Source organism: Tetrao urogallus (assembly GCF_951394365.1).
Source record: "Tetrao urogallus genome assembly, chromosome: 7".
NCBI lineage: Eukaryota > Metazoa > Chordata > Aves > Galliformes > Phasianidae > Tetrao > Tetrao urogallus.
In genome coordinates this window covers 50,922,805-50,950,564 of record NC_136820.1, presented here as the reverse complement: position 1 = coordinate 50,950,564, position 27,760 = coordinate 50,922,805, and the positions used below count along the sequence as shown (strand labels likewise).

Here is a 27,760-nt window from a genome sequence, read left to right as displayed (position 1 = left end):
GGCTGAAAGAAACAAACACTGCTCAACTCAGAGTGACAACCTCAAGCAAGTGAAATGAATGAGTTCCGCACGCTGCGCCCATCGCCGCCCATCAGTTCGCACGGCCGGGGCTGCAGCTCCGCTCCTAAAAGGCCGTGAGGAGGAAACGAAATCGCAGTGCAGAACAAAAAGGGGCCCCGGCGCTGACTTCAGGTACAAAGAGCGTAAGAAACGGTGAATAAAAACAAAACGTGGGCCCTCAGCATCGCCCCTGCACTGCCCGCAGGGGACGAACGGAACGAAGCCTCACAACAGCCCTGTGAGGTAGGTGGCACCGCCAGGGACCGAACTCCAGAGCTCCTTCGCTGCAGTGCCGTCCCAGTCCTCCTCCTGCACAAACGTGGTCCCCGCTCGTACAAAACAAAGGCTCTGTGCCTGTGCTCCTGGCCGCCTGCAGGAGCCGCGCTCGCAGGCACAGTGACAGCGACAGCGGTGTCCTGCGGGGCACAAGGCCAGGGATCCGAGCTCCTGGGCGCGGGGAGGACGAGAAATCATACAAAATCATAAGAACAACGCAAGAGACAAAAAGTACAGGCAGGCCGGGAACAAGGAGTCACGTCTCACAGGGTGCCAAGGCACCGCGGATCCCAGGCGTCACCGATCCCGTGCCGAGCGTCGCCGCCGCGTCTTTCTCCCTTGTGCCGGGCTGGGAGCCATGGAGCTGTGCTGCTGCTGCTGCTGCTGCTGCTGCTGCATTCGACGGCTGAGATCCGCATTCCAGAGCTGGAGAAGCTCAGCTCTGCCCAGCGCTGCTCCCTCCCGGCCCTGTGGGGATGGGCAGAGGACGGCGCAGCCGCAGCCTCGTGGTCCAGTTCAGGGTGCGCGGCGCCCATCGGCTTCCATCGGCGCTTGTGGTCCGGGCGGGCGGTGCTGCGCGGGTTGTTCCTCCTGGTGACCATGCACGGAGCCGACAGCAGGAGATCAGACAACATTAATCTTCTAGGATGGAGAGAGATGACTTCACAAGGGATAAATAGAACTTTTATTTAAATAAACATTTGTGAACATCTTTATACAAATTACAAGTCCCCACAAAATCCTCCGGCTGCGCCTCAGGCGCCGAAGCTGCCGGGAGGGCCTTTGAGCAGATCCACCAGGATGTCGAGCAGCTGGCTGTGCTGGTGGTGCAGGTCGCCGGGGATGGCCGCCATCTCGTAGCACAGACACGTCTCCACCATCTTGGAGAGCGAGACGCGGAAGTCGCGCAGCAGGCGGATGGTGTAGGAGTCGCCCTCCAGCACCAGGAGGTCGCTGTCCGTCAGGGAGACGGTCGCTCGCCAGCCGTCGTCTTGGTGGGGAGAAGAGAGCGGGTGAGGAGCGAGAACGGCGTGGAGCTGCTGCTCTGCCTCTGCCAGGGGCACCACAGGCACTGCACAGCCCGCAGGGCCTCGGCTGGGCCAAGCCAAGCTGTGGGCACAGGGCAGAGCTCCGGGCTGCCTGTGCCACTGGGCTGGAGCCCAACAGCGGCAGCATCCAAAGTGCAGGGGCTAAAGCAGCACACAGCAGGAATCGCAGAACGGCCTGGGTTGCAAAGGAGCACGATGCTCATCCAGCTCCAACCCCCTGCTGTGTGCAGGTCGCCAACCAGCAGCCCAGGCTGCCCAGAGCCACATCCAGCCTGGCCTTGAATGCCTGCAGGGATGGGGCATCCACAGCCTCCTTGGGCAACCTGTGCCAGTGCCTCACCACCCTCTGGCTCACAAACTTCCTCCTCATATCCAACCCAAACCTCCCCTGTCTCACTTTAAAACCATTTCCCTTGTCCCATCACCACCCACCCTCACACACAGCCATTCCCCTCCTGTTTATTCGCTCCCTCCAAGCACTGAAGGCCACCATGAGGTCTCCCTGCAGCCTTCTCTTCTCCAAGCTCAACAAGCCCAGTTCCCTCAACCTCTCCTCACAGCAGAGCTGCCCCAGCCCTCTGATCATCTCAGTGCCTCCTCTGGACCCGCTCCAAGAGCTCCGTGCCTTTCTTGTGCTGGGGGCCCCAGGCCTGGACGCAGCGCTGCAGACGGGGCCTCACAAGAGCTGAGCAGAGGACAGACCCTGCTCCTCCCCAATGAAGCCCAGCCCAGCAAATCCCTCCCCCAGGGCTCACCCCATGCTGCCCCCGGCCCTGCACACTCACCTCGGACGTGGATGTCCGTGTCAGTCATGAGCAGCACAGCCAGCGGGTGGACCTGGGAGGAGTCCCGCACAAACACCCCTCCGTTGGACTTCACCGCCATGAAATAGGTCAGCCAGCGACTGTACAGCTTGGAGGCCTCCCTGCACAGGGGAGCCCTGTCAGCCATCGCCGGACGCAGCAGAGCCCCGAGGCTCTGGGCCGGTGCGTTCACACGCGTGGCTCGCTCACCTGTTGATGGTTGACTTGTGAAGCAGAACGGTGCCCGCCTTTGTCCGGTACGCGTAGCTGTTGGGCTTGAACTTCCCTTGGCGGGTCACCTTGCCTTGTCTCACCTGGAAGGAGAAGAACACCTCAGGCTCTGCCCACAGAGCAGCTTTGTCCTGGACAAGATCCCACCTGGGCGGCTCCCAGCCAACCTACAAGAACCGAGCAGCGCAGCCCCGCTCCTCAGACGAGGATCCAGACGCCCAGCAGTGAGTGCGGAGTGGGGAGCCTGTACCTGGATGAGGTTGGGGTAGAGGCCGGCCATGAGGACTCCCTTGACCAGTTCCTCCTCTTCACTGTACTGGTTACATACAGATGAAGGCATGGTGCAGTCAGATGGCGAGGACACCAGGAAGGCTTCGTAGAGGTTCTCTGAGAACTGCTTGACAAGGCCTGCGGGGAACAGACGGCACTGCTGAACCCTCTGATCTCCCACCAGCAACGAAACGACCCCAGCAGGGCAGCTCCAGCTCCAGCTCAGCTTGGAGGCTCTGCCTTGGCACCAGAACAGACTTTCCTGCCTGTGGCCTCCTGCAGCCTCTGCACTCCTGAATTCCAAAGCCAGGATTCACCTGCAGGCCAATCCCATTTCTGCACTCTGCTTTTCATAGAATCGTTCAGGTTGGAAAAACCCTCTGAGACCCACAAGCCCACCCCCACCCTGCCCACTGACCACAGTCCTGAGTGCCACATTTCCACAGTCCTGGTCACCCCCAGGGCTGGTAACCCCCCCACTCCCCCCCCATTCCCTGGGCAGCCGTGCCAGCATCCAACCACTCTCCTAGGGAGTAGGAGTTGTTCCTAATATCCAACCTGAACCTCCCCCCGTTGCAACTTGAGGCCGTCACCTCTCATACTATTGCTTCTAGGAGCAGAGGCCAAACCCACTTCACCCCAACCTTTCAGGAGCTGTGGGGAGCAGTAAGGCCTCCCCTAAGCCTCCTCTGCTCCAGACTGCCCCATCCCACTCCCTCAGCCACTCCCCGTAGCACAGTGGCTCCAGACCCCTCCAGCTCTGCTGCCCCTCTCTGGACACGCTCCTGGCCCCCCACATCTTTCTGACAGCACGGGGCCCAGCACAGCACTGAGGTATTAAACAGGAGCAGTGCTTCAGCCTCTTCAGGGGACAGGAGGAGAAGCAGGCACGTGGGACTCACCGTTGATGAAGCGAAGGCTGGGGCCATACAGGTAGTAGTCCTGCAGGTAGTTATCCCTGGCACGGCTGTCTCTGCGTCTCAGCACCTCCTCCCAGCCCGCCACGGCTCTGACAAAGGCGAGGTGATCGCTCCCGCTCTCCCTGCTCAGAACGGCCTTGGCCTGGCAGAGGGACGCAAGGTCAGCCAGGGGACAGCCCCTCTCCTGCCTGCTCCCACCCTCCTCCTGGAGGTCTCCTCACCTTGTCCACCTCCGCACGGTTCTGCAGGCTGCTGCTGAAGGGGTCCCGGGTGAGGCAGGAAACGATGACGAGCAGAGGGTGGAGGCAACGGTAGATGGATGCCAGGACGATGGCCTTTGCCAGCCGAGGGTCTGTGGAGATCTGGGCAAGGCGTTTGCCCAGCGTGGTGAGGGCTTCTCGCTGGTCCAGCACCCCTGCAACAGAGCCGCACGCGAGGGCGTCAGCAGCAGCTCCAAGCAGGAGACAAGTGGCAGCCAGCTGCTTTGGGGATCTGCCAGGAGGATCTCAGTGCTTGGATTATTTGGTGTAACTCGATAAAGCACGCAGCATGGGGGCCGTGGAATCTCAGAACGGTTGGGGTTGGAAAGGACCCCAAGAGCCCCCCAGGTCCAACACCTGCCATGGGTCCAGGGCCCAGTCACAGCCTCAGGCACCTCTCCAAGGGTGGGCACCGCAGCTTGGGGCGCCTCACCAACTTCTGAGTAAAGATCTCCCCTCTCCTTGAGCAAAGCAGTGCAGGAAATGAACCAGCACCACAATGTGTGCAGTTGCCATCCTTATGTGGGGACAATCCTGCCCAGTCTGTCCCACAGGATCCTGTGCCAGCTCTCACTTCCCACATTCAGACAGCAAACACGTTCCCATCACACCCACACCAGGACATTGCGTTAGCTCACCGATTTCCTGCAGCAAAATCACTGCTTCATCCACAGCTTTGATGTCAGGGCTGTCCAGAGCCTTGGAGAGAAATTCAACTGCCTGCAATACACAGAGGGAAAACAAAAGGCATGTTTCCCAGCACATGGAAAAGCCTCCGTGAGCCCACTGTTCTGCCTCGGGGCCATGAGTTCCCCTCGTTTCCCCTACAGGGACATAAGCACAGTCCTCTCCACTCACGCACAGAGTCTAGCTCTAGACATACTCTGTCATCAAAATAATCTCTGTATTTTCTGGTCTTCTCTGGATAGCAGTGCATTTGGGGAAGCAAGAACTAGAGCCATCAGCACTGGATTGAGGCAAAGAGCTCGTCTCTGGAGCGGGCCCCCGGCACACCGCATCCTGGTTCAATTGGCTGCTTACTGTTTTCTCTGGCATGTGGATCTTGGCCTGAACCACCAGGTTCTCCAGCGGGGTGCGCAGGATCTCTGGCACCTGGTACGTTGGCATCTTGTCCAGGCGGCTGCGAGGGAAGAGGTGATAGGCAAACCCCGACTGGCAGCGGCCGGCGCGCCCTCGCCGCTGCACCACGTTGGATTTGGACACCCAGACTGTTTCCAGGCAAGACACCTGGAAGAAGAAGGATTAGATATGAATGCTCCTGCAGCTCTGCCCAGTACAGCCACAGCCTTCCATCCGCTCTGCAGACCCCAGGAACTCCTCACAACCCACCGACCGTCCCGCTGAAGGGCAGGGGAAGCCTTGTCATGCATCCCAGCACTGCTGTGCTCCAGCGAGCAGCGGCGCAGAGGCCTGAGGCGCTCAGCACACGGGTGCCATCAGGATGCCATCTGCTGGGCGCCCGCCCGGCCTGCAAAGCTCAGCGCTCCCCTCGGCCCTGGTACCTTGGTCTTCAGGTCATAGCGCTCCTCCTTGTGCGTGCCACTGTCCACCACGTGGACAATGTCGTTGATGGTGATGGAGGTCTCAGCGATGTTGGTGGCCAGGACGATCTTCCTGACGCCAGGCGGAGGCCGCTGGAAGATGTTCTGTTGGTCCATCATGGGGATGTTGGAGTGCACTGGCAGGGAAAAGCAGAGTCAGCCCTGCCCTGCTGAGCTGCTTTGCTGCACGAGGATGAGGTGACTGGCACCACCAGAACATCATCCCATCCCTTCCCCAGTCCTTCAGCTTCCCCTTTTCTAAAGGTCTGAGGCAGGAGATGGACAGCCCCACTGCTGCCTGGTTTCACTCCATCACAAATGAATGGTGACAAGAGCCAGTAACATTTTTATATCCTGTTTTCCATACTACAAATCAGTGACAGAGAGATTTCCAGCAACTGCACAAAGAGCAGGGAAGCACGGGAACGTGCAGTTCTGTCAGAGCACCTGCATTAATCAGCAACTGAGCTGTTCAGAGATGCACCCCTCTGACCTGTCTGACACTGAATGCAGAAGACTGTTAAAGCAAGAAATCCAAAACAGAACAAAAATCTTTCAAGCTTTGCAGGGAAATACTGACTTGTTCTGTATCCCAGGAGGGAAACCTAAAAGATGACATTTGTAAGTAGGTGAGCAACAGACATCCCACAAAACAGTCCTGAAGAGCTCTTCTATCAAGGCTCCAGTGACACAGAATGCATCGGTCTCCTCCTCACCTAACTCTGCACTGCTGGAGGCAGACAGGAAGGCAGCTTACCTGATCTCACACAGGTTTGGCCAGCCTCTGCTAGCAGTTATTTGTGCTTTACACGCACTCCTCATACATCAGAGCACACAGACTCGCTCTGTATCTACGTGCAGCTGCTGGAGGGGTTCATGCAGTCAGCTGGCCCCTCTCCTGGCTGCTGGGGAGAAGCCTGGCCCATCTCACCTGGCAGGACGAGGTACCGGCTGTTCTGGGAGCCCAGCATCTCCAGCAGGCGCTGCTGCACCCCTTTGATTTCCTGCCACCCGGGCAGGAAGCAGAGGATCCCACCTGGAACAGAGCAAGAACACGTGGCGTGGGAATGCAAGCATCCTCCCCAGCTGGGGACACAGAAACTGCTGCTGCTGCACAGACAGAACATGCCCTTAATTTCCCCTCGGTCCAAGAAACCTGCAGGGCCCAGGGCTGTGATGCCCACTGCCAGCTGATCACTAAAGGAATTGCCATCGTACTTCTGAACAAGGGACAGGCACAGCCATTGAGGGCAGCCCATCCCAGCACCTGCTGCATCCAATTCTGTGAACTCATCAGGACAGAGTTGAAAACCAAAAAGGAACAAGGCTAGCTGCATTCTGGGAGTGAATGCCTTCTAACAGCCTTAGAAGTAATCTTAGAATATTGCCTTCTTCACAAGCCCATCACCTCCTAGGGAATGGCACCTAGTGGGGATGGTTCTGCAGTACAGGAATGTAACCAAACAGTGCAGCACAGGCTGGTGCACCAATGAGTCCAGCACTTCAGCCCAGCAACTGCTGGACCTCGGGACACAACGACTGAGGCACCAGTGCAGGATCAGCACCCAACCCAGCCCCCAGAGACCCTTCTGGACTCCAGAAATAAATCTGAGGGACTGCTCTGAGCACTGTTCACTTCCTCTGGCTGAGACGTGGAGGACTCAGATGTTGGCTCAGTCAGAGACTCAGAGTGAGGTCGCATCACACTGCCTGCCACCACTCACTGCAGCAGGAATGCAGGGTGCTCTGGCAGTGTTTTCTCTGCCAGAGGTCTGGGCTCTGCAGATACCATTTCTTTTTTCCCCCCAGGAAGAGTAAAAGGGAAGGGGGCAAAACAGAACCTACCTGGTTCTCCATGGGCGTCAATCTGGAGTACAAGGTCGGTGATCAGATCAAGATCAAGGACACATTCATCATCTGATTGCTGGATAAAACAGTAAGCACAGCAAGGTAACGTTTTGATACAGGTACTAAGGGAGCTGACAGGAAGAGTGCCATCCCAGCTCTGCTGTTTGTAAATAGAGAAGGTTTCACGGGTGAAGTGATGAGTGGTGGCTGCCTCAACCACAGTGATCATGCAATGGCTGAGCTGAAAATCTTGGGCCATACGGAGAAGACAGGCAGCAGAGCCACTGCCATGGGCTGTAGGAGAGCAGGCTGCTCGAGGAACTGGTCAGGAATGGGAAGGGGGCCCCCACTGGTGGTGGGATTTGAAGAGCCATCTCTTCAGAGTGTGGGAACAGGCAATTCCAGCGTGCTGGAAGCCAAGCAAGCAGGCAGAAGGCAGCCTGCTGAAGAGGGAACTCCTCCTGGAACTCAGGCAGAAAAGCAAAGCGTGCAGGCTTGGAAGCAAGGTCAGGATATACAGAAGGACTACAGGGGTGCCCTCTGCCTTCACAGGAAGAAACTCACATGGCCAAAGCTCCGAACCGAAGCTGGCATGTTGTGATGGATAGTTAGAAAGAAGTGGTGAATTCTTTTGTTTCGTTGATTTTTACTTGATAAAGTTGGCCATCTCCAAGCAGGGATAAGATAAAGCAGACATTTAATGGCTTCTTCACCTCCACCTTAACACCAAACCTGCATTAGAGCACCACAATCTAGGAGTGACACCAACCCTGGGTTGGAGCACCACAACCAAGGAGTGATAAGCTCCCAGCTGACTTGATTTACAGCTGCAACTGAATGCAGTTAGTCTATGGACTCCAATGGGATTCATCCCAGGGTCCCGAAAGGCCTCTCTGTTATCTGCTGCCAGTCTTAGGAATTTGGTCAATCCTGGTCAACTGGAAGCTTGCTCACATTACTCTGATCTTTAAAAAGGGCAAGAAAGATGATGGTGGTAATCAGTACCTGAAAACTTCTGAAGGCTGTTCTAGGAGTTAGTGAAGAAACACTTGCAAGATGCCATCAGTCAGAACCAACATGGGTTCACAGCAGACCAGTCGTGCCTTACTAGCTTTACAGTCTTTTATGACAAGGTTCCACTCCCTTCTTTTCACCCACCAGCTATGGGCTACGAGGTTTCTGGCAAAGCTTTTGATAATCTCACAGTATCCTTGTAGACAAAGTGTCCAGCACAAAGCCAGACACAGAGCAGTGATGGGCCAGGCTCAAAGGCTTCTAGGGCACACTGCAACATCAGCAGCCAGGCTCTGCAGGGCTTCATTTTAGGGCCAGTTCTCTTCAGTACTTCACTCAATGACCTGGACACAAGAGTTGAGTGCACTGAATACATTTCTGGATGATATTGAACTGGGAAGAGCCACTGATTCCCTTAAGGGTAAAGAGGCCTTGCAGAGCAGCCTGATAAGAGTGCTGGGCAATCACCAAGCACGTGAAATTAACTAAGAGCAAACAACCAACTCTGCAGCAGGGATGCAGTCATCCTGGATGTACACAGAGCCTGGGGACAAGTGGCTGGAGTGCAGCCCCTCAGAAGGGATCGAGGGGCTCTGCTTCACAGTAAGCTCAATAGGAGTCAGCAACTTGCCTGAGCAGCCAGACAAGACAGGAGTCAGGGGCAGGAGTGTCCTGGGGGGCAGCAAGCACAGGTAAGCTCACTCGATGAGGTCAGTGATAGTGGTCACACTGCACTCAGCACTGCTGTGGCCTCACCTCAAGAACGGCGTGCAGTACTTTGGGATCCACAATATAAAGGATATAAAATATCAGGATGTGTGCAAAGCAGGGCAACAAAGAGTGAAAGGGTTAGAAGGCACAATTTATGAGGAGCAGCTGAAGACACTTGGTCTGCTCCTGTTAGAGCTTGAGGGATGACCTCACTGCTGTCTGCAGCTTCCTCAAGGTGGGGAGCAGAGGAAATGCTGATTGTTGGTGGCAGAATGAAAGGGAATGGCTCCCAGCTGCGTCAGGCAAGGATCAGGATAGATACTAAACAAGAATTCTTCACTGAAGAGATGGTCAGGCACTGGGACAGGCTGCCCAGGGAAGCGGTCACAGCCCCCAGTTTGCTGGGTGCTCAAAAAGCACTTGGACAACACTCTCACATCTACAGTTCAACTCTTAGGTTGCCCAGCGTTGGACTGAACGATCAGTATGGGCTCCTCCCATTCTGGACACTCTGTGGTCCCAGGAGGACACGTGTGGAGCAATAAGCAGTGATCCAGCAGAAAGGTGCACAGATTCCCAAAACATCTTCTGGAGAGAGCAAGTGCCTGTAGCTGGATGGCCTCCCCAGGAGCAGGAAGCTCAGGAGCCTGCTCTGCTCCATCTGGCACTTGCTCCAGTCACAGCACTGCCAGCTTCCTCTGCTGTGCTGTGATTATTATGCACTCTCTTTCCTGTTCTCCAGGCTTGAAAGCTAGCTGACACTTGGGAACCTCTACTGAGTAGCACCTCATAAGTAGCAACACTGAAAGGAAATTTCATGGGACAGAAGTATGCCATGCGTACCCCAGGCCTTCAAATCCACCAGGCACAGAACAGCAGCTTTTATGTCTCAGTAATTTGGAACAAGTGTGTCAGGCCAGCCTAAAAGGAGCAGGGTAAAAATCCCAGCCACAGCAGAAACAGGAAGGTGGCCCTGAAAGCAACGGGACACCCTCAGCAAATCTGCTGATGATACAAAGCCAGGAGATGTGGCTGGTACACCAGATGGTTGCTCAGACACAGACAGGAACTTCCAAAGGCTGACAGAAACCTCGCGTGGTTCAGAAAGAAGAAAGCCAAAGTCTGCAGCCTCAGGAGCAAACTCCTGGACAGGCTGAGGGCCGGCCAGCTGGAAAGCTGCTTAGAATCCTGATGGACACCAAAGTGAACACAAGCCAGAACGAGCTCCAGCTCCCCAGGCTGCACCAAACACTGGCAGCAGGTTGGCAGAGGGGATCCTGCTCCTCAGGTGAGCACACTGCAGCCAGGTCTGGCTCCCACATGAAGCAGAGCCACCAGAGAGAGTCCAGGGAAGGGCCATGAGATGATGAAGGTCTGGAACATGCCTGCTGTGAGGAAAGACAGAGAGCCTGGAGTAGAGGCAGCTTAACCTGTACAATTATTCAATGGGAATATCCAATATTTTCTAATGAAGAAGAGGGCTCTCCTTGGCAGTGCCCACTGACAGGGCAAGAGGCAACGTGCACAAATAAAATGCAGAAAATTCTATTTAAGCACAGGAAAAATCTGTCTTTACTCAGGGAGAGATTGAACACTGGAGAAGCTGCAAAGTATCTACCCTTGGAGATGCTGAAAAGCTCCTCCTGAGCAGCCTGCTTGGGCTGACCATGCTCTGAGCAGGGGGGCTGGCCTAGATGAACCTGCAATGAAGGATTCTTCCAATCTCAAGCACTCTGCGGTTCCACATCGTGCCACTGAAGCGAGGTTACCTGCAGTACAGCCCTGGAGGCACTCTCCAAAGAACAACGTGGAGCAGTCAGAGCAGTTGCACAAAGCAGCCATGAAGGAACCGAGTGCTGCAGGACGACGAGTGCCCGCTAACACGACTGCTCCGAGGCACAGCCATCTGGATCCTGCACCAGACTCTCATGCTGCATACGCACAAGCACACGGAGCTGGTAGCTTACTCAGACACACACACCGAAGAGGGGAAAAAAGCAACTTAAACCCCAACATGAAGCTGCCTTCACCCATAACTTAACTAAAACACAAGGGATACTGCTAAGCTGAATTTAGCTCGTGAGTGCTGACTTGGAACGAAAGCTAAGCGAACACTGCTCACGAACAACAGGAAGGAGGGAGCAGTTGCAGGCCCAAACTCTCCCCCTGCTGATATGCCAAAGCCCCTCGTGCAGGGGGAAGAGCTTCAACGCCGCGCTGCACACGTACCCACCTTTATCTCGTAGTGCCGGTGTCGGTGCCTACCCAGCTTGGCCAGGATCTCCTCCAGGTAGTACTCCTTCACTGGGTACATGAAACCGGGCACCTTGACCACAGGGCAATCCCCAAAGTAATGCGAGAAGCGCTGATTGTCTCCTGTGGCGCTCATCAGGACCAGGCGCAGGTCGGGGTTGAGCTTCTGGATGCCTTTGAGCAGGATGAGCAGGAAATCCGTGTTGACATCTCGTTCGTGGACCTCGTCGACCACGACGTGGCTGACGCCCTCCAGACTGGGGTTTCCCTGCAGCTTCCGCAGCAGGATGCCCACGGTGCAGAAGAGCAGGGCTCCTCCCCGGGCCGGGGGTTTGCTCTCCAGCCGCACCTGGTAGCCCACGTTCTTCCTCATGTTGGGACCCAACTCCTGCGCCACGCGCTGGGCCACCGAGATGGCGCTGATCCTCCTGGGCTGCGTGATGACGACGTTGCAGCGGGCGCCGCGTCCCTCCAGGATGTAATGTTCCAGCAGGAGCTGAGGGATCCTCGTGGTTTTCCCGCAGCCCGTATCTCCCGCTATCACCACCACGGGGTTCTGCTCGATGGCTGAGAGGATGGTGTCCTTGTGAGGGTCCACGGGCAGCGGGTGGCTCTCCTGCCACGAGGATCCCCTCCTCTTCCAGAGGGCCAGCAGGTTCTGACTGAGGCGCACTTCCTCCGCTTCCAGCATAGGGATGTACGTCTTCCCCGTGATGGCATCGCTGATGGCGCCCGACTCCTTGCTCAGGTTCATCATGTCATCAGCAATCCGGGGCCTGGACTCCCTGATGTCCACCGGATACTGGGAGAGACGGAGCAAGTTGTGAGGGACAGATTGGGGACAGTCATCAGAAGGAGAAGAGAAATAAGTGCCCAAAAGGGACTCGGTCAGATGGGTTTTGCAGTGACCAAAAAGCTGCATTCAAATCTCTTTAGACTTTGCGTAACTCAGCCTCCTAATTCTCACTTTAAATGACCTCAACTCAGACTGCAACTTGAGCAGCTCCCTGCAATTTCCTCATTGTGTCTCTTAAAGTCCAGGTTAGATATGAGGAGGAAGTTTTTCCCCCAGAGGGTGGTGAGGCACTGGCACAGGCTGCCCAAGGAGGCTGTGGATGCCCCAGCCCTGCAGGCATTCAAGGCCAGGCTGGATGTGGCTCTGGGCAGCCTGGGCTGCTGGTTGGTGACCTGCACACAACAGGGGGTTGGAGCTGGATGAGCATCGTGCTCCTTTGCAACCCAGGCCATTCTGTGATTCTATGATCTGTCCTGACAGAAACACAAACACCAATGTGAAACTGACAGGCACAGAACTGTACCTTACACTCTCCAACTCAGTGTCTACACTGTACGCAAGTGATGCATCCACCCCAGAAACCAAACGTTTGATACCATCAAGTTGTCCCACCACTCTCCTCATGCTCAGGAAGTCCAGACAGGTAACTTGCACAAAATTTAAGTGCTTAGCTAGACCAGAAATACTCAGCCCTGGTTAAATTTTTTAAAAAAGCCAAACATCCCACAGAAATAATTAAAAAGAGCAACAGTGGAATAGACAGGAACACAAACCAAACCATAGACCCAGGTGTACAGAAGATTAAAGGTCCAGCTACAGATCAGTAGTTCCGGATTCAGGCTTCTTCAGAGTCACAAAAGCAAGCCTTGCATGCACTGTGACAGCTCATGGCACGTACACATGGAGGCAGACCAAGCACTCACAAGATGTTGCTGTTTTTCTAACTTTTCCAACCCTTGATTCAGCCACTTAGAACAGCTCACTGAGAAACAGCTGCTGCCTTAGGCACAGGCTTGGCTTCCTAACATTCTCACCACTGCTTCATTTATGGTATCTGCAAAAACTGCAAAAAAAATCTGCAAAAAACATCCCAGAGATCCACATCGTGCAGCTCCAATGCACATCAGCGTGGCACAGCGACCACCGGTCACCTTCCAAACATGGGCACTACTTCCAATGACTTCAATTAGCTGCAGACTTTATACCTGTGCCACGCTCATCCTCAGCTAACCTCAGCACTAACTCCTGCTTTGATGATGAATGCCCCCAGGGAACCCCGTCCTGTCCCCAGGGAACACTGCTTCAGCTCCTACCAGCCTCCCACCAGGGAGAGGGATCTCCTGGGTGAGCACAGGCAGGTGCTGGGGGACTTGCACCCACCACTAGATTGCACGTGCTAGAAGAGACACTGCCAAAGGAGATCTGCAAATTTACCAGCAGCTGACCTTGTAAAGGAATAAAGCAGAACCAGTTTTAGGGAAGCAAGATCTGCTTGTAACAAAGAATCCAGAGAAGGCCCGCTGCACATAAAGGGTCTCCTTTCTCCAAGGCTCAACAAAGACTGATCAGTTCTGTGGCAAAACACTGAGCCATAAACCCCCCCAGCACCACGACACAGAGTTCCCAGCCAGTGTACAATTGCTGAAGTTAAAGGTGATCAACCAAAGGCGGTTCTGAGCCTTACATGATTCAGATAGTTCTCAATCTTACGCAGGGTTGCTTCAGGGACTTTGATGTGGCACGGCTTCCTCTGATTCTCACCAAGCTCCCGGAGGGAAGTCATGTTATACATAGCGTGGCTGAGTGGGTTGTTGTTCTTGTCCACCAGGCCAAGGCTCTGAGAAAGACAAAAGCAAAGAAGAACATCAGATGAGATGGCTGCACACGTCACGACAACAGAGACGGGTCCAGCAGGTCCTGATGGGCTGATTGCCCACCCTGCAGCCCCAACCCTTCGTGCCCTGCTTTTACCAGGGCAAGGAACAGGACATGTTCCTATTGCAGAAATGGACACGTGGAAGCAAAAGGCTTCACTCCCTCAGCACGGTGCTCACAAGGTCTCAATAAGACCCGTCAAAGAAACCACAGCCACAGCCGTTTGTGACAAAACCCTGCTGGCATGGGCTGTTAACTCTCCTGCTGCAGTCCTGGGACGCTGGGACAGCTCAGTACCAAGCCTTATGCTGTTTTCCTGGACTGCTTCTGACAGCTTTAGAGTCCACAGAGAAACCTAACGCAGCCATGTTGCCAGATGAGCTCATCTATGAGAACAGGAAGGCAGTCTGTCCCAGCAGAAACCGAGGTGTCCAAGACAACAACACTTCAGGAGCAATCCCCACCCGTCACTTTGTTGAGAGCTCAAAACAGCCTTAAAGGGTCATCACAGGTTTGATACCAGAGGGGTACAACAGCAACTGGGATCGATTCCCAATTGAGGTTTGGAAGTATAGGTTTACTGGGTATGAAATCAGAGGTAAGGAAGTTTCACACGCCATCACATCAGGCTCAAATACGGAGAGTCAGGTGCAAGGAGCATCTCTGTGTGACAGGAGGGAGCCGTGCTTGCTTACCTTCAGCTTCTGACAGGCCAAGGCTGCTGCTTTGTTTTCTGCCTCCACCTTACGACGGCCCTTGGCTGCAAAAGTCATGGGACAGGGCCAGCGCAGCGTCAGCTTGCAGATCTTGGTCTTGGTGCCAACCGTACGGAACTGCATGTATTCCTGAAAGGTGGGAGAGAGGGGTGAGAGCCCGACACAGGCTGACTTTAAAAGACACCCTAACACTTCTAAGCAGAGCGTTTACTGCACAGAATTCCAGATGCCCCATCCCTGGAGGCGTTCAAGGCCAGGCTGGATGTGGCTCTGGGCAGCCTGGTGTGCTGCACACAGCAAGGGGTTGAAACTGGATGAGCATTGTGGTCTTCTGCAACCCAGCCATTCTATCAGCATAAATTCCACCTCAAGCCCATAAGTTGAGGCAAAAGTGAAAGCAGACAGCTGTGTGGAGAAGAACGTGTCTGACAGCACATGGGATGGAGCACAGCTAAGCACGTGGGGTCTGGAAAGGAGGTGGGTGACACACACCAAGGAGCAGAACTGCTGGATACTGGCAAGAACCGAAGCGAGGAAAGATTCAGAGCAGAAATGACACAGTTCTGAGTAACACAGACTTGTATTTGGTGCAGACATTAGAGGAAATGCCAACTCATCTTAGAAAACAGACTCCTTCATGCAAACAACAGCTCCTCTATTGCCCGGACCTCAAGTAACAGCATTCCTGGTGCTTCATTTCCTTCTCTCCCACCAAGATTTCTCCCACTCTTCAGGCTGATTTTTGTCAGCCTAATTAACCTCCCTTCTCCCCCCAACATCCAGCTGCCCAAAGAAGCATCCAAAGAGAGCCCAACTGGAGCCTCTGAGCTTCCTCACTGCAGGTCCCAGGGCAGGGAGCAAACAGCACCTTACCTTGACTGTGGAGGAAGAGGTTGCAATCTGAATCACTTGGGCCAGGAGGTTTTTGGGAAGCGGGAACTGCGTCAGAGCACGGATGGCAGTGTTGTCATCTGTCATTTCAATGGAACCCCCTCCTCGGCTGGATGGAAGAGAACAGTTTGATACACAAACATCCCCTCTATCCTCAGAGCCACCTCACCTCAGGGCTGCTGCTGAGTACAGGTAACCTCAGTCACCTGATCAGGCTGCTCTTACTACTAAAATCTGTCAATTACAGAACAATCACCCTGAGCAGCAATTAAAACATTACAGCAGTATTACGAACCAGACTGAACAAACAGCTTTTAACTGATTAAAACAACAAAACCCAACAAGGCAGGGTTAACTTATTTCTCCATCCAACAGCATTCCTCAAAACAACCACCACCAGGACCCTACTGATTTTTCTCCTGTTGACTACTTGAAATGCAAGATTTCTGCTCATAAAGTCAAGCAAGCACGGTGATGAAAAGGAGCAGACTTAGCATTGCCCCCAACATTTAGGGGGTTGGAAAAGGATTCCTACCTGCACTGCTTCTGGAAATAGAAATCTCTTTAGGCCCAGGATACCAAAGATAGCACTTGGGCTTTCCATTGTGAAAACCATCAGGCACAAGGTCAGGCTGCCTCACTCACTCTCACATACAAAACAGCACCACAGTCAGTGCTGGGCCCACCTGCAGGGGGTCCCTTGAGGGGTCTGGAACACAGGGCTGATGAGGAGAGGCTGAAGGAGCTGGGAATGTTCAGCCTGGAGAAGAGGAGGCTCAGGGGAGACCTCACTGCTCTCTATAACTTCCTGAAGGGAGGCTGTAGTGAGCTGGGGGTCGGCCTCTGCTCTCGTGTCATCAGTGATGGGAGCAGAGGGAATGGCTTCAAGCTACGGCAGGGGAGATTCAGGCTGGACATGAGGAAGAATTACTTTTCAGAAAGGGTGGTCAGGCACTGGAATGGATGCCCAGGGAGGTGGTGGAGTCACCGAGCCTGGGGGTGTTCAAGGAAAGGCTGGATGTTGTGTTGAGGAACATGGTTTAGTGGGAGCTATTGGGAATGGGTGAACGGTTGGACTGGATGAGCTTTGAGGTCTTTTCCAACCTTGGTGATTCTATGATTCTATGATCAGCCACAAAGGAAAAAAATCTGTCTACTTTACTGCCCTGCATCAGCAGCTGCCTGGCAGACTCACCTCGCATCTCTGCCAGGAGTTCGAGCGTCCTGATGCGCCATGGGTAAATAATCAGAGACATCGATCGCCTCTTCTTCCAGCTCTCCCTCCTCCAGTTCCCCTTCCTCCAGCTCCCCTTCCTCCAGCTCTTCTCTCCTCATGGCTTTGGGCATCCTGCCCTGCTCCATGGGCTGGATGGGGTCGTCGGGCTCCATCCGCCGCCAGCAGGTCGACAGGTCGGCGAGGGAAGGGCCGGACTTGGAGCGCCATTTGCCCTCCGAGCACCACCTCTCATCGGGGCAGCCCAGCTGGTCAGCCAGCAGCCGGTACTTGGCAGCGTCAAACAGCTCGTTCCTGGGCCCCAGCAAACCCCAGCCCTACCAGAGAGACACGACAGTTATGGAGCAGCGGTGAGGAGGCAGAAAGGTGACAGCAGGGAGCACCACCTCCGGTGAAGGAGGGAAGGGCAGGAGCGGCTCCTTCGCATCACACGGAAAGGGAACTTGGACAATCTCAAAGCTTTCCTCCAGCCAGACTTAAGGAAGGACATTCGTACACCAAGCTCCCTCCCCAAAGCACAGTTGCCTGGAATTCTGTATCTCCTTAGTAAGGCTGGGCCAGGATCTATTGGTGTTTTACAAGGTTTTAACGCATTCAGCACCTTTCTGTCAAGGTCTTACCAGACCACTACAATCCATTCCACCTTTAGTTCTCAGAGGACCTCTGTTAGATAAGGCTGTATCATTCTGCGCTGTAGGAGTGCCTAGCACAGCAAGAATTCACTTTGCTGCTGTACTCAGAAGCCATATTCAGATGCCCTCTGCCCCAGTTAACAGTGCCACGCTGCCCTCATTGACGACCATTCACTTAGAGCAGCACTGGGCCTATTTCTACAGCTAGGACTGCACAAGACCTCCCATCACCAGGTTTTCCTGTTGGTTTCAGCTCCAGCTGGCAAACCACACAGCTAAAACTTTGCATGCTTAATCTACGGTTCCAGGGTTAGCTGGTTTCTGCTGTTAGCTGGTTTTTGTTGTTGTTCATTTTGGTTTTGTTTGCTTTCTAGTTCCAAAGTGAGAAGAGTTCAGTCATTTCCCCAAATTTACAAACAGCATACTGCAACTGTTTCCCTATGAAAACTTTCAGGGTTACAAAGACAGCCAGAAACAGTGCTTTCACTGAGTGCAGAAGAGCAGGGCTAAAAAAACCACATGTTCAGTGAACGTGAACTGAATGGGCACCAACTGTGCTGCAGGTACAGCCAACCAGAGGAACAAGTTTTGCTAATCACAGGATTCAACAAAGCAGCTGAAGAAACTGCTGGCTTTAAGGCTGCAATCCTTGAGATCTGAAGGCTCCGCTTGAAAACTAAACAGTTACTTCTAAATGCACGTTTCTTGGTCTACAAGCAAATCACAAGTTCTCCTGTTGTCGGAGCACCTGCGGCACCTCCTCCAGGCTCCTTAACAGGAAGCACTGCTCCTACTCCTGGATGAGAGGGAAACTCCACACAGGCCAACTAAGAAGGTCAACAGGCAAAGACAGAGAAATTCAGAAGGGGTATCAGCAGAACAGGCAAGGCCTGCATGCTCAAAGGCTCGTTTCATCAAGTTATGGAGGAAGAACAAAAGCTCACCTTGAAGAGCTGGCACGCAGCAGCTGCCGCTTGTCTCTCAGCATCAATCTTCTTGGTCCCATAGCCTTCTACTTCCACATTCTTAGGCCACTTTATGTGCAAAGTGACTTTCTGAAATGCAAAGAACACCAGAAGCTGAACTCTGCCCTTTTAAAAAACCATCCCACATCCAGAACTCACTCCACTCCCAGCCCTGCTGATCTGTAGCTGAATTTCTCTAAGGCTCAAAGAGGGTATGTCCAAGGAATTCTCTCCTGTTGCTGCAGCAAAGATGAAAGTTATGACCTTGTTGCTATGATGGAAACATGGTGGGATGACTCCCATAACTGGAACACCACCACTGAGTGCTACTGGCTCTTTACAAGGGATGGGCGAGGTAGGAAGGCTGGGGGAGTTGCCCTCTACGTCCAGGAGTGGATAGACTGTGAGCAGCTCCCTCTGAGAAACAGGCAGGAACAGCCTGAGAGCCCGTGGGTTAGAGGTAGGGATGGGGCCAACAAAGGCCAGGCAGGCGGAATCTACAGGCCACCTGACCAAGGAGGGTCTGTTGGCAAGGCTTCCTTGCTTCAGATGCGTCGTGCTCACAACTCTCGTCCTGATGGGGGCCTTCAACCACCCAGAGATCTGTTGGAAAGATCACACAGCAAGCTGCAAGAGGTGCAGGAGGATCCTGGAATCCCTTGAAAACCTTCTGGTCCAGGTGTTGGACAGACCGACCAGAGGTGAAGCGCTGCTGGACCTGCTGCTCACCAGTGAGGATGAGATGATTAATTAAAGGCGTTAAGGTTGGAGGCAGCCTGGGCTGCAGTGAGCACAGCCTGGTCGAGATCTTCATCTCGAGGGATGTGGGCCTGGCTAAGAGTGGCGTCAGGACCTGAACTTTAGGAGTGTGAACTTTAAGCTGTTCAATGGACTGTTGGCCGAGATTCCCCAGGATGCTGTCTTTAAAAACAAAGATGTTGAGGAGAGCTGGCTGCTCTTCAAGGATGCCTTCCTGAGAGCACAAGAGCTCTCCGTCCCTCTGAATGAGAAAGCGGGCAGAGGAGGCAGGAAACCAGTGTGGCTCAGTAAGGATCTGCTGGGCAGCTGAGGGCAAAGAAAGGGCAACAAGCTGTGCAAACAAGGCCGTGTCAGCTGGGAAGAACACAGGGATGGAGTCTGGACTTGCAGACGTGGGATCAGGAAAACCAAGGCAGAACTGAACTTGGCGAGGGATGTGAAAAACAATAGGGAGACTTTCTACAGGTACATTGGGCAGAAGAGACAGGGCACAGCGAGTGTGCCTCCTTTGTAAATGCAAAAGGAGAACTGGTTGCAATGGATGGAGAGAAGGCTGAGGGACCCAATGGGTTCTTTGCCTCAGTTTTCACTGGCGGCCAGGATTCCAGTTCTTCTCACGTCCCTGAGCCCTGCATCCCTAAACCTCCAGGTGGGGACTGGGGCAGTAAATCCCCCCCACTGTGAGGACAGAGCAGGTCTGAGACCGCCTCACGAGACTCAATGTGCACAAGACTATGGGCCGGGTGGCTGCAGCCCAGGGCTCCGAAGAAGCTGAGGTGGCTGCTGAGCTGCTTTCCATCACATCTGAAAAGTCGTGGCTGTCAGGTGAGGTCCTGGGTGACTGCAGGAAGGGTCAGGTCACTGCCATGGACAAGAAAGGGAGCAAGGAGGACATGGGAACTACAGGCTGGTGAGTCTCACCTCTGTGCCTGGGAAGATTGTGGAACAGATCCTCCTGGACAACATGCCTGATCACATGAGGAATGGGTGAGTGATCCGAGACAGCCAGCACGGCTTCACCAGGGGAAGGTCGTGCTTGACCAATCTGGTGGCCTTCTGTGATGGAGTGACGGCATCGGTGGACAAGGGGAAGGCGACTGATGTCATTGAGCTGGACTTGAGCAAGGCCTTGGACATGGTCCCCCACCACATTCTCATCTCCAAATTGTAGGGATGTGGATTTGATGGGTGACCACTCGATGGATAAGAAACTGATTGAAAGGCCGCAGACAGAGGGTGGTCATCAATGGCTCTGTGTCCAGGTGGAGGCCGGTAACGAGCGGCGTCCCCCAGGGCTCTGTCTTGGGACCGGTGCTCTGTAACATCTTCATCGTGACAGCGATGGCGGAATCGAGGGCAGCCTCAGCCATTTGCTGACAACACCCAGCTGAGTGGCACGGTCGATGCGGTGGAAGGAAGGGATGCCGTGCAGAGGGACCTCGAGAGGCTGGAAAGGTGGGAACAGGTGAACCTGATGAGGTTCAACACAGCAAAGGGCAGAGTTTTGCACCTGGGCCGGAGGAATCCCAGGCATCCATACAGACTGGAAGGAGCAGTGCTTGAGAGCAGCCCTGCGGAGAAGGACCTGGGGGTCCTGACGGATGAAAAGCTGAACGTGAGCCAGCAGTGTGCTCTTGTAGCTTGGAAAGCAAATGGTATCCTGGGCTGCATCAGCAGAGGGGCGGCAGCAGGGACAGGGAGGTGATTGTCCCTCTCTGCTCTGCTCTTGTGAGGCCCCACCTGCAGTGCTGTGTCCAGGGCTGGGGCCCCCAGGACAAGAAGGACAGGGAGCTGTTGGAGAGGGGCCAGAGGAGCCACAAAGATGCTCAGAGGGCTGCAGCACCTCCCTACAAAGCCAGGCTGAGGGAGCTGGGCTTGTTCAGCATGGAGAAGAGAAGCTGCGGGGTGACCTGAGTGCAGCCTGCAGTGCCTGAAGGGAGCCTGCAGCCAGGAGGGGAGTCAGCTCTTGGAAAGGGGAGATGGCAGCAGGACGAGGGAAATGGTTTGGAGCTGAGGGAGGGCAGCTGGAGGTTGGATGTCAGGGGAAGTTGTGTGCTGTGAGAGCGGTGAGGGGCTGGAACAGCTGCCCAGAGAGGCTGTGATGCCCCGTCCATGCCTGGAGGTGTTGGAGGCCAGGTTGGATGGGGCCCTGGGCAGCCTGGGCTGCTGTGAAATGGGGAGGTTGGTGGCCCTGCATTGGTGGGGGGTTGGAGCTTCGTGATCCTTGAGGTCCTTTCCAACATGAGCCATTCTGTGATGCTGTTGAGGTGGTGTTCAGGTCTGCTGGAAAAGCCCCACCTACAAGGATCTGCTTCTCAACAGCCTCCACCCAGCTGCCTGCCTGCAACCTGAATCTCATCTTACCCCAGGAAATTGCTGCATGTTTGCTGATGGGCTCTGCATGAAGAGGCAGACCTGCTGAGGAACAGTTGTCTCACGAAGGCCAACATACTCTGCGCTCAAAAAGAAGCCTTGTCCTCTTCCAAACAAGACTTCCCCACTTTGCCTCACTCATTCTGCCATCTCTGCACTTCTTCAGCACAGGCACTGCTCATGGCATCGCACAACATACATTAGAAAACTGCAGTACTGCTTGAGGAAAAGCAGGCAATGCACCCACAGATAACAAAGCAACTCTGAAGTAGCCATGGCAGGGGGTTGGCACTAGATGATCGTCCTGGTCCTTTTCAACCCAGGCCATTCTATGATTCTGTACCCGTTTTGATCCATCGCCTAAAAGAGAGATGCTCACAAAGGACGAGGTCACGAAAACCGCCCGGGAAATTTTAAGATAGAACATTATTGGAAAATGTGACTCTATGTGAACTGAAATCCTGCAATGGATGTTCAACTTCAGCTGGAAAGGCTGCCTGCTTTGCAGTGGGAGGGCTGGGGCTGTGTGGCAGAAGGAGCTGAGCCCTCAGGACAGCTGCTGCATTCACAGCACAGGCTGGGATGTGAGCCCTGCACCAAGGAGGGCTCCGACTCTTTGGCAAAACATCTGCCTGGAATTCCTCTCCTTCATTCAACAACAACAAACCCTGGGTTTCCCTTTGCCCTTAATTGTACGAGAAGCCTCCCTCCGTTGCAAGCAAATTCTCCTTTTCTGATTGCAATTAAACATTTTAGGCTTTCTTGGGCATTTTCTCTATCAGAACATAAAAACAACAAAATCCAGCCCTGCTAAGGTCTGAAACAAGGTGGGTTACACAGCCCAACATGCGTGAGGGCAGACTGTGCACCTTCCTGCTGAGAACAGCAAGGAAAGAATTCACCCTTCCACGTTCCAAAGGAGGGACAGGATTTACATCTATGCACTACTAAACCATGTGAAAACAGAGGTACAGGGAGGGAGAAAACCTTCGGTCTGAAAGATTATCCTCCAACTACCACGTGGAATTAAAGCAGTGATGTCATTTTCTCCATTAAAGGCTCACTTCCAGGTGTAGAAGCATTCCTGGCTCACTCTCCCTCCTGTGCACCACAGCTGCCATCCCCAGCACAGCAGGCTTACCTTTTTTCTGGGCCCGTTGGTATGGATGTACACCAGTTTGTCCCTTGCATGGGAAATGCCCAAGGCCCGTCCAATCACGCTGTTGAGCAAGTTCTTGGGCTGCGGGAATTCCTTTAACAGGTCTCTGGAATCTGGAGGGCAAAAACCAACAGGAGATGTAAATGACTTCAATCCTCGTGCAGTCCTGTTCCAGGCGTGCTGCAACACCAGAGCACACATTTCTCTGAGCTCACACACGGCCCAGCAGGCACAGGTATTCAGTGGTCCACATCCAACATCTCCAGGCATTGGGAAATGGTGCACAGCAGGACGATGCCTCCTGAGAGCCAGATACAAGACAGCACTGCACATCCACAAGGCCCAACAATATTCTATCTGCAATGCTTTTCCTGGAACGCAGAGGTTTGCTGTTCCCCCCTCCCCTTTCCAAAATAATAGTAATACTCCCTGCAGCACCCACACAGCCCGACTCTGTGATTCAGAGACACTAAATCCACCCCAAACTGCCATGGCATCGCTTCCCCATCCCCTAAAAAACACACTGACAACAGGAAAACCAACAGCCTGAATACACCTGATGGATCCTGAACGCAAATATCCCAGCACAGAACTCAAAGCCCAGCACAGTGCGAGGAGCCAGTGCTGTTTCCTCACTATGAAGGCAGAGGAGGCTCTGTGTGTCACTCTTTGATGTCCAAACCCAACCAAGCAGTAACTGGGGCAGACTCTGATATCTGCATGCACCCCTGAAGCACACGCGTCACCTTGGGGTTACAGCCGGGCTCTCAGCCCCACACACTGCACGTTAGATCCAGTCACCACACATGGAAGAGGTGAAATAAAACAGTGGGGCTTCCTGCTGCATCTCGAGTCCCTTCTGCTCCGAAGCTCTCGCTTAGCGGCTGGAAATGTGCTTTGTACAACACTGCTCACTGGTTCAGCTCCACACGTTGGTGGTTAAGTTGCAGCCCTGGTCTGCCAGAAAGCTCATCCAGAAGAGCAGAGCACAGTTATTGCTGGGTTCAGAATTAAAGCCATCGGCTGCACAGACCTGCAGAGCCCCAGTGGCAGCGCCAGAACTCAGCAGCAGTTGTGGAGCATGCACTGAGCGCTGCCCTGTGACGAGCAGGCTGAAGGATCGCCAAGCAGAGCCAGCACAGCGTCCCAGAGTCCAAGTTCCTGCACTGCCTGCTCCCTCTCACTGAGGGAGATGGGGACTGGCAGCAGAAGCACAGCGAGAGCAGCCCCCAAAGTGCTACACAACCACCCCTGCAGCTGGAGCAGGTGGAGCACCGAGCCAGGAAGGAGCAGTGAGCCACACGTGGCTCCCACAGCTACCAGCACGTCCTCCTGAAAACAGCGACCGCAGTCACTGTAACAAAGACCCAGGGACTGCTTCCAGCAAGCACTGAACAGCTCTGTCATCCCCAGAGCAGCTGCATGGCACAAGAATACTGCAGGGAGCTGTGCAGCACGAGCGCTCACCGGGAAGCAGAGCAACACAGACAGCACGGGGTTGTAGTGAAGGAGTTACCCTGCACCAGAGCTTGGCAGGCTGCAGGTTAAGGTAGAACAAAAACAGTGCTCCTCACGTAACCCACCCCAACAACAACAAAACTGATCTGGAGGACACAAAAAGACCCATTACTGCTGACAGGTTTGACATTTCTCCCTCCAAAGCGCACAAAAAGCAGCTGAATGGCAGGGAAATCGTTTCCAGAAGCCAAGAGGAGCAGGCAGTGCAGGAACTTGGGACTCCATGCACACGCTGGGACACCGTGCTGGCTCTGCTTGGTGCTACTTCAGTCAGTGGGCAGCACTCAGTGCACACACCAGGACTGCCACCTGCACTGCCACAGCAGCACACAGCATCAACGAGCTGCCACTGCTCTCCATGGGTGACAGTCACCACAGCATCACTGACAGCAAAGCCCTCAGGCTGCTGTTTCTCACTCGCAGGTGAATGCAGCAGCAGAGCAGACATCCCTGCACCAAACCACCTCCTAAGTGCCACCTGGACAGCAGGAGCCAACACGCTAGCAGCCAATTCCCTGCAGCTGCACAGCAAACACAGAGCAGCAGGCTGTCAGTGCACCTCACAGCATCACCTGCTGAGCAGTGACTGAAATCGCAGCCCTCCTCGCGTCGGTGCTGATTTCCAGCCCCGGACACACGGAGGAAGGAGCAGCAGCACGATTCCCAAGCACACCATTCAATTCACTTAATAAATGGGAAATAAATAATAACCTCGAGCAGCAGCCTGTATTATTTGGCCTCCGGTTGCTTCCCCTTTCAAGAAGGATACCCCGAGGAATTGTGTGATACGGAACAGATGGAGGCAAGAGGTACATTGTTGGTAAATGCCCAAAAAACAACTCGTTGACTTAAGGACTGAACCAATCTCTCAGATTCTGAGGTGACTTCGCAGCAAGGACCAAATACTGAAGTCATCCTCATGCGAAGAACAGGATCCTTAAATAACAAAGCCCAGTTCTGGCTTGCAGATCAGACCCTGAATTGCCAACCCAGACACAATGTCTTCTCCCCAGCTGACAATGCCATATTCAGCAACACCATCTGACACACCAACAGCACTCAGAGGTTTGATGGATTGCCCTCAGCCCATCCTTAGCCTGAAATCAGAAGCTGAAAGGATCTTTCTTTGCATGAAGCCATGCCTCGCTCACAGCTTTTAAAGAAACAACTCCTAAACTGCAGCAGTGGATTTGCAGAACGTTTCCTCCCCTGACAGATTGGATTTCTTGGCACCTTCATCCACAGAACTCACGGATCCCGACTGCTGAGAATGGATATTTGGGCAGGAGCTCCATTAAAAGGAGTGTAGCTTAATACTCCCAGAACAAAACAGAGCTGATTTGCAGCCCAGCTCCAAGCCAGAACCATACATGATGTCTTTAACCTCAGTTCCAAGCCCACGAATGCTAAAAGTCTGCCTTGGATAACAGACAAATCCAAAGAAGCCAATTAACTGATTTCTGTTCTCTAAGTCAGAGAGCACTGGAGCCTAACTTGGCTGTGGAAGTCAATGGTAACTCCAAGTAACACTGAAAGAAGAAAAAAAAGCAAACAACTCCTGTGTGTAATGTAAGCCTTCTGTTACCCTTAACAGATCTGACACAAAGACACCACCAGGTACATCAGGAGCACAAACAAAATGCCCTGTACTCTCATCCAGGCAAAACAGAGGAGCATTAAATCCGTTTCAGCAGTTTCTACCTTCCCCCAAATTCTCTTCCCTGAAGAAGCAACAAACAGAGCATCCCTGGAAAAGCAACAAGGAGCAGCGAGGACAAACTGTTCAACACAGCACCCAGCAGGATATTAAGATATTCATCTGAGTGAAGAATGCCCCCAATACATCGACAATGTACATGGAGAAGAAAGCTGTGTGGCCGTGGTAGCACTTCACAAGGAAGTGGACCAAGTGTCAGTACCTATCTAACAGCCATTTAAAGCTGGCCTCAGACTGCAGTTTATTTTTCCATACTGGCAATGCTATCCAGGGCTAGTAACAACAGCAATCACGTGTGGATAGCCAGCAAGGTACCGACTTGTTGAAGGCACGGCACTTGCACTTCTAAGGTTTTTAAAATGAATTTTATCATCCCTGTACCTGTGCGGGTAGGACAGATGCACAGCAAGACCTTGGGGATGGTTCTATTCACTTATCTGACACAAAGCAATGTGGAGCTGCTGGAATTGGTGCAGAGGAGGCCACGCAGGAGATGGAGCATCTCTGCTATGGGGCCTGGCTGAGGGTGTTTAGCCTGGGGAGCCTTCCCTGCAGCCTTCTGGTACTTACAAACAGAGGGAGGATGACTTCTTCCTTGCTCTGATAGCGACAGGACACGGAGGAACGGTTTCAAACTAAAACCATCCACAAAACCTTCCAGATAAAGCTCTGCACAGCTCCTGCAATCGGAACTACGAACCCAAAGAACTCAAAATCACAGAATCACACAGAATCACAGAACCACAGGGTAGGACCGAGCTCTGCAGATGCCCCCATCCAACCCCCCGCTAACAGAGGCTCCTCAGCGAGCCGCACAGGAAAGCATCACAGCACGTCCCCGCTTGGAAGGGACCCACAAGAAAGACAGGGCACAGCTCCAGGCTGCACACAGCGCTGCCCAAACGCCGCAAAGAAAACTAGAAAATAACAAATAGATGCCGTGAGGGGAGGAAGGAAGGAAGTCCCGCACATGGAGAGAGGAAAAAAAGGACAAAAAAGCCTAGAAGCGGGAAAGCTTTCGGTCTAACCGAGCGGCCGCGCACGGGGCAGCCCCGCACGGCCTCGGCCCGACGCCGCCCGCCAGCGGCCCCGGCACCGCCGCGCCGCCCGGCCCCTCCGCGCGACCTTGAGCCGCTCGGCCCGGCCCAACAAAGGGCCGCACGGCCACCGCTCCGCCCGCCGCTACCTGCGCCGCCGCCCCCCGCCTGCTCGCCCGCTCCGCGCATCCCTGGGCTCCGTCCCGCGACGGCCGCGGCCTGGGCCGGCCGGGAGCGCGCACGGGAGGGCCGCGGGCGCGCGCGCGCCGCCTCCAACCGCCCTCCCCCTCCTCGGCCCCGGGCCGCCGCTCGCTCCTCCCTTCCGCTGCGTTCGGGGCCGGCCGCGGCCCCCCCGGCCGCCTCTCCTCCTCACCCTTCACCATGGCGCCGCGCTGCTCCTCGGCGCCCGGAGGAGGCGGCCGCTCCTCCTCGTCCTCCTGCCGGGCCTCCTCCTGGCCGTCGGGCTCCGCTAATCGGGCGCACAGCCCCCGCGCCCCGCGGTAGCAGCGGCCGAGGCGCAGCGGGCCGGCCGAGCCGCAGGCGGCCGCCGCTTGCAGCAGCAGTCCCAGCGCCGCCATCTTGAGGCCGCCCGGTGCCGGCTGCGGGCCGCTGGAAAAAGGGGGGGGATAGAGCGCCGCCTTCCTGCTACGGCGCCCCCATGCGGAGAGCGGGCGCGGAGGACTCGGCGTGGAGGACCGAGAAACGGAGAGAAAGAAAGGAGAAAAGAGAAAAAAAATGGGGGGGGGGGGTGAGGGAAAAAGAGGCCGCGGCGTCGTGCGGCTGCCAGGGGCTCCGCCGCTGCCTCCTACAGCCACGCGGTGCCGATGGTTC

The 27,760-nt window shown here is 54.5% G+C and overlaps 1 protein-coding gene across 1 annotated transcript; it reads right to left on the bottom strand.

The window, feature by feature from the left end:
* Positions 1–1,091: 1,091 nt before the first annotated feature.
* Positions 1,092–27,507, bottom strand: DHX30 (DExH-box helicase 30; the record flags this gene model as incomplete). Its single annotated transcript, XM_079538264.1, has 19 exons — positions 1,092–1,327; positions 2,171–2,310; positions 2,399–2,502; positions 2,670–2,827; positions 3,592–3,751; positions 3,831–4,024; positions 4,508–4,589; positions 4,911–5,117; positions 5,393–5,568; positions 6,363–6,467; positions 7,277–7,355; positions 11,238–12,059; positions 13,738–13,890; positions 14,624–14,773; positions 15,518–15,644; positions 16,731–17,086; positions 18,346–18,456; positions 22,640–22,770; positions 27,303–27,507. The coding sequence occupies 19 exons, from the start codon at positions 27,505–27,507 to the stop codon at positions 1,092–1,094; spliced, it is 3,696 nt and encodes a 1,231-aa protein (XP_079394390.1).
* Between the last annotated feature and the right edge of the window lie 253 nt (positions 27,508–27,760).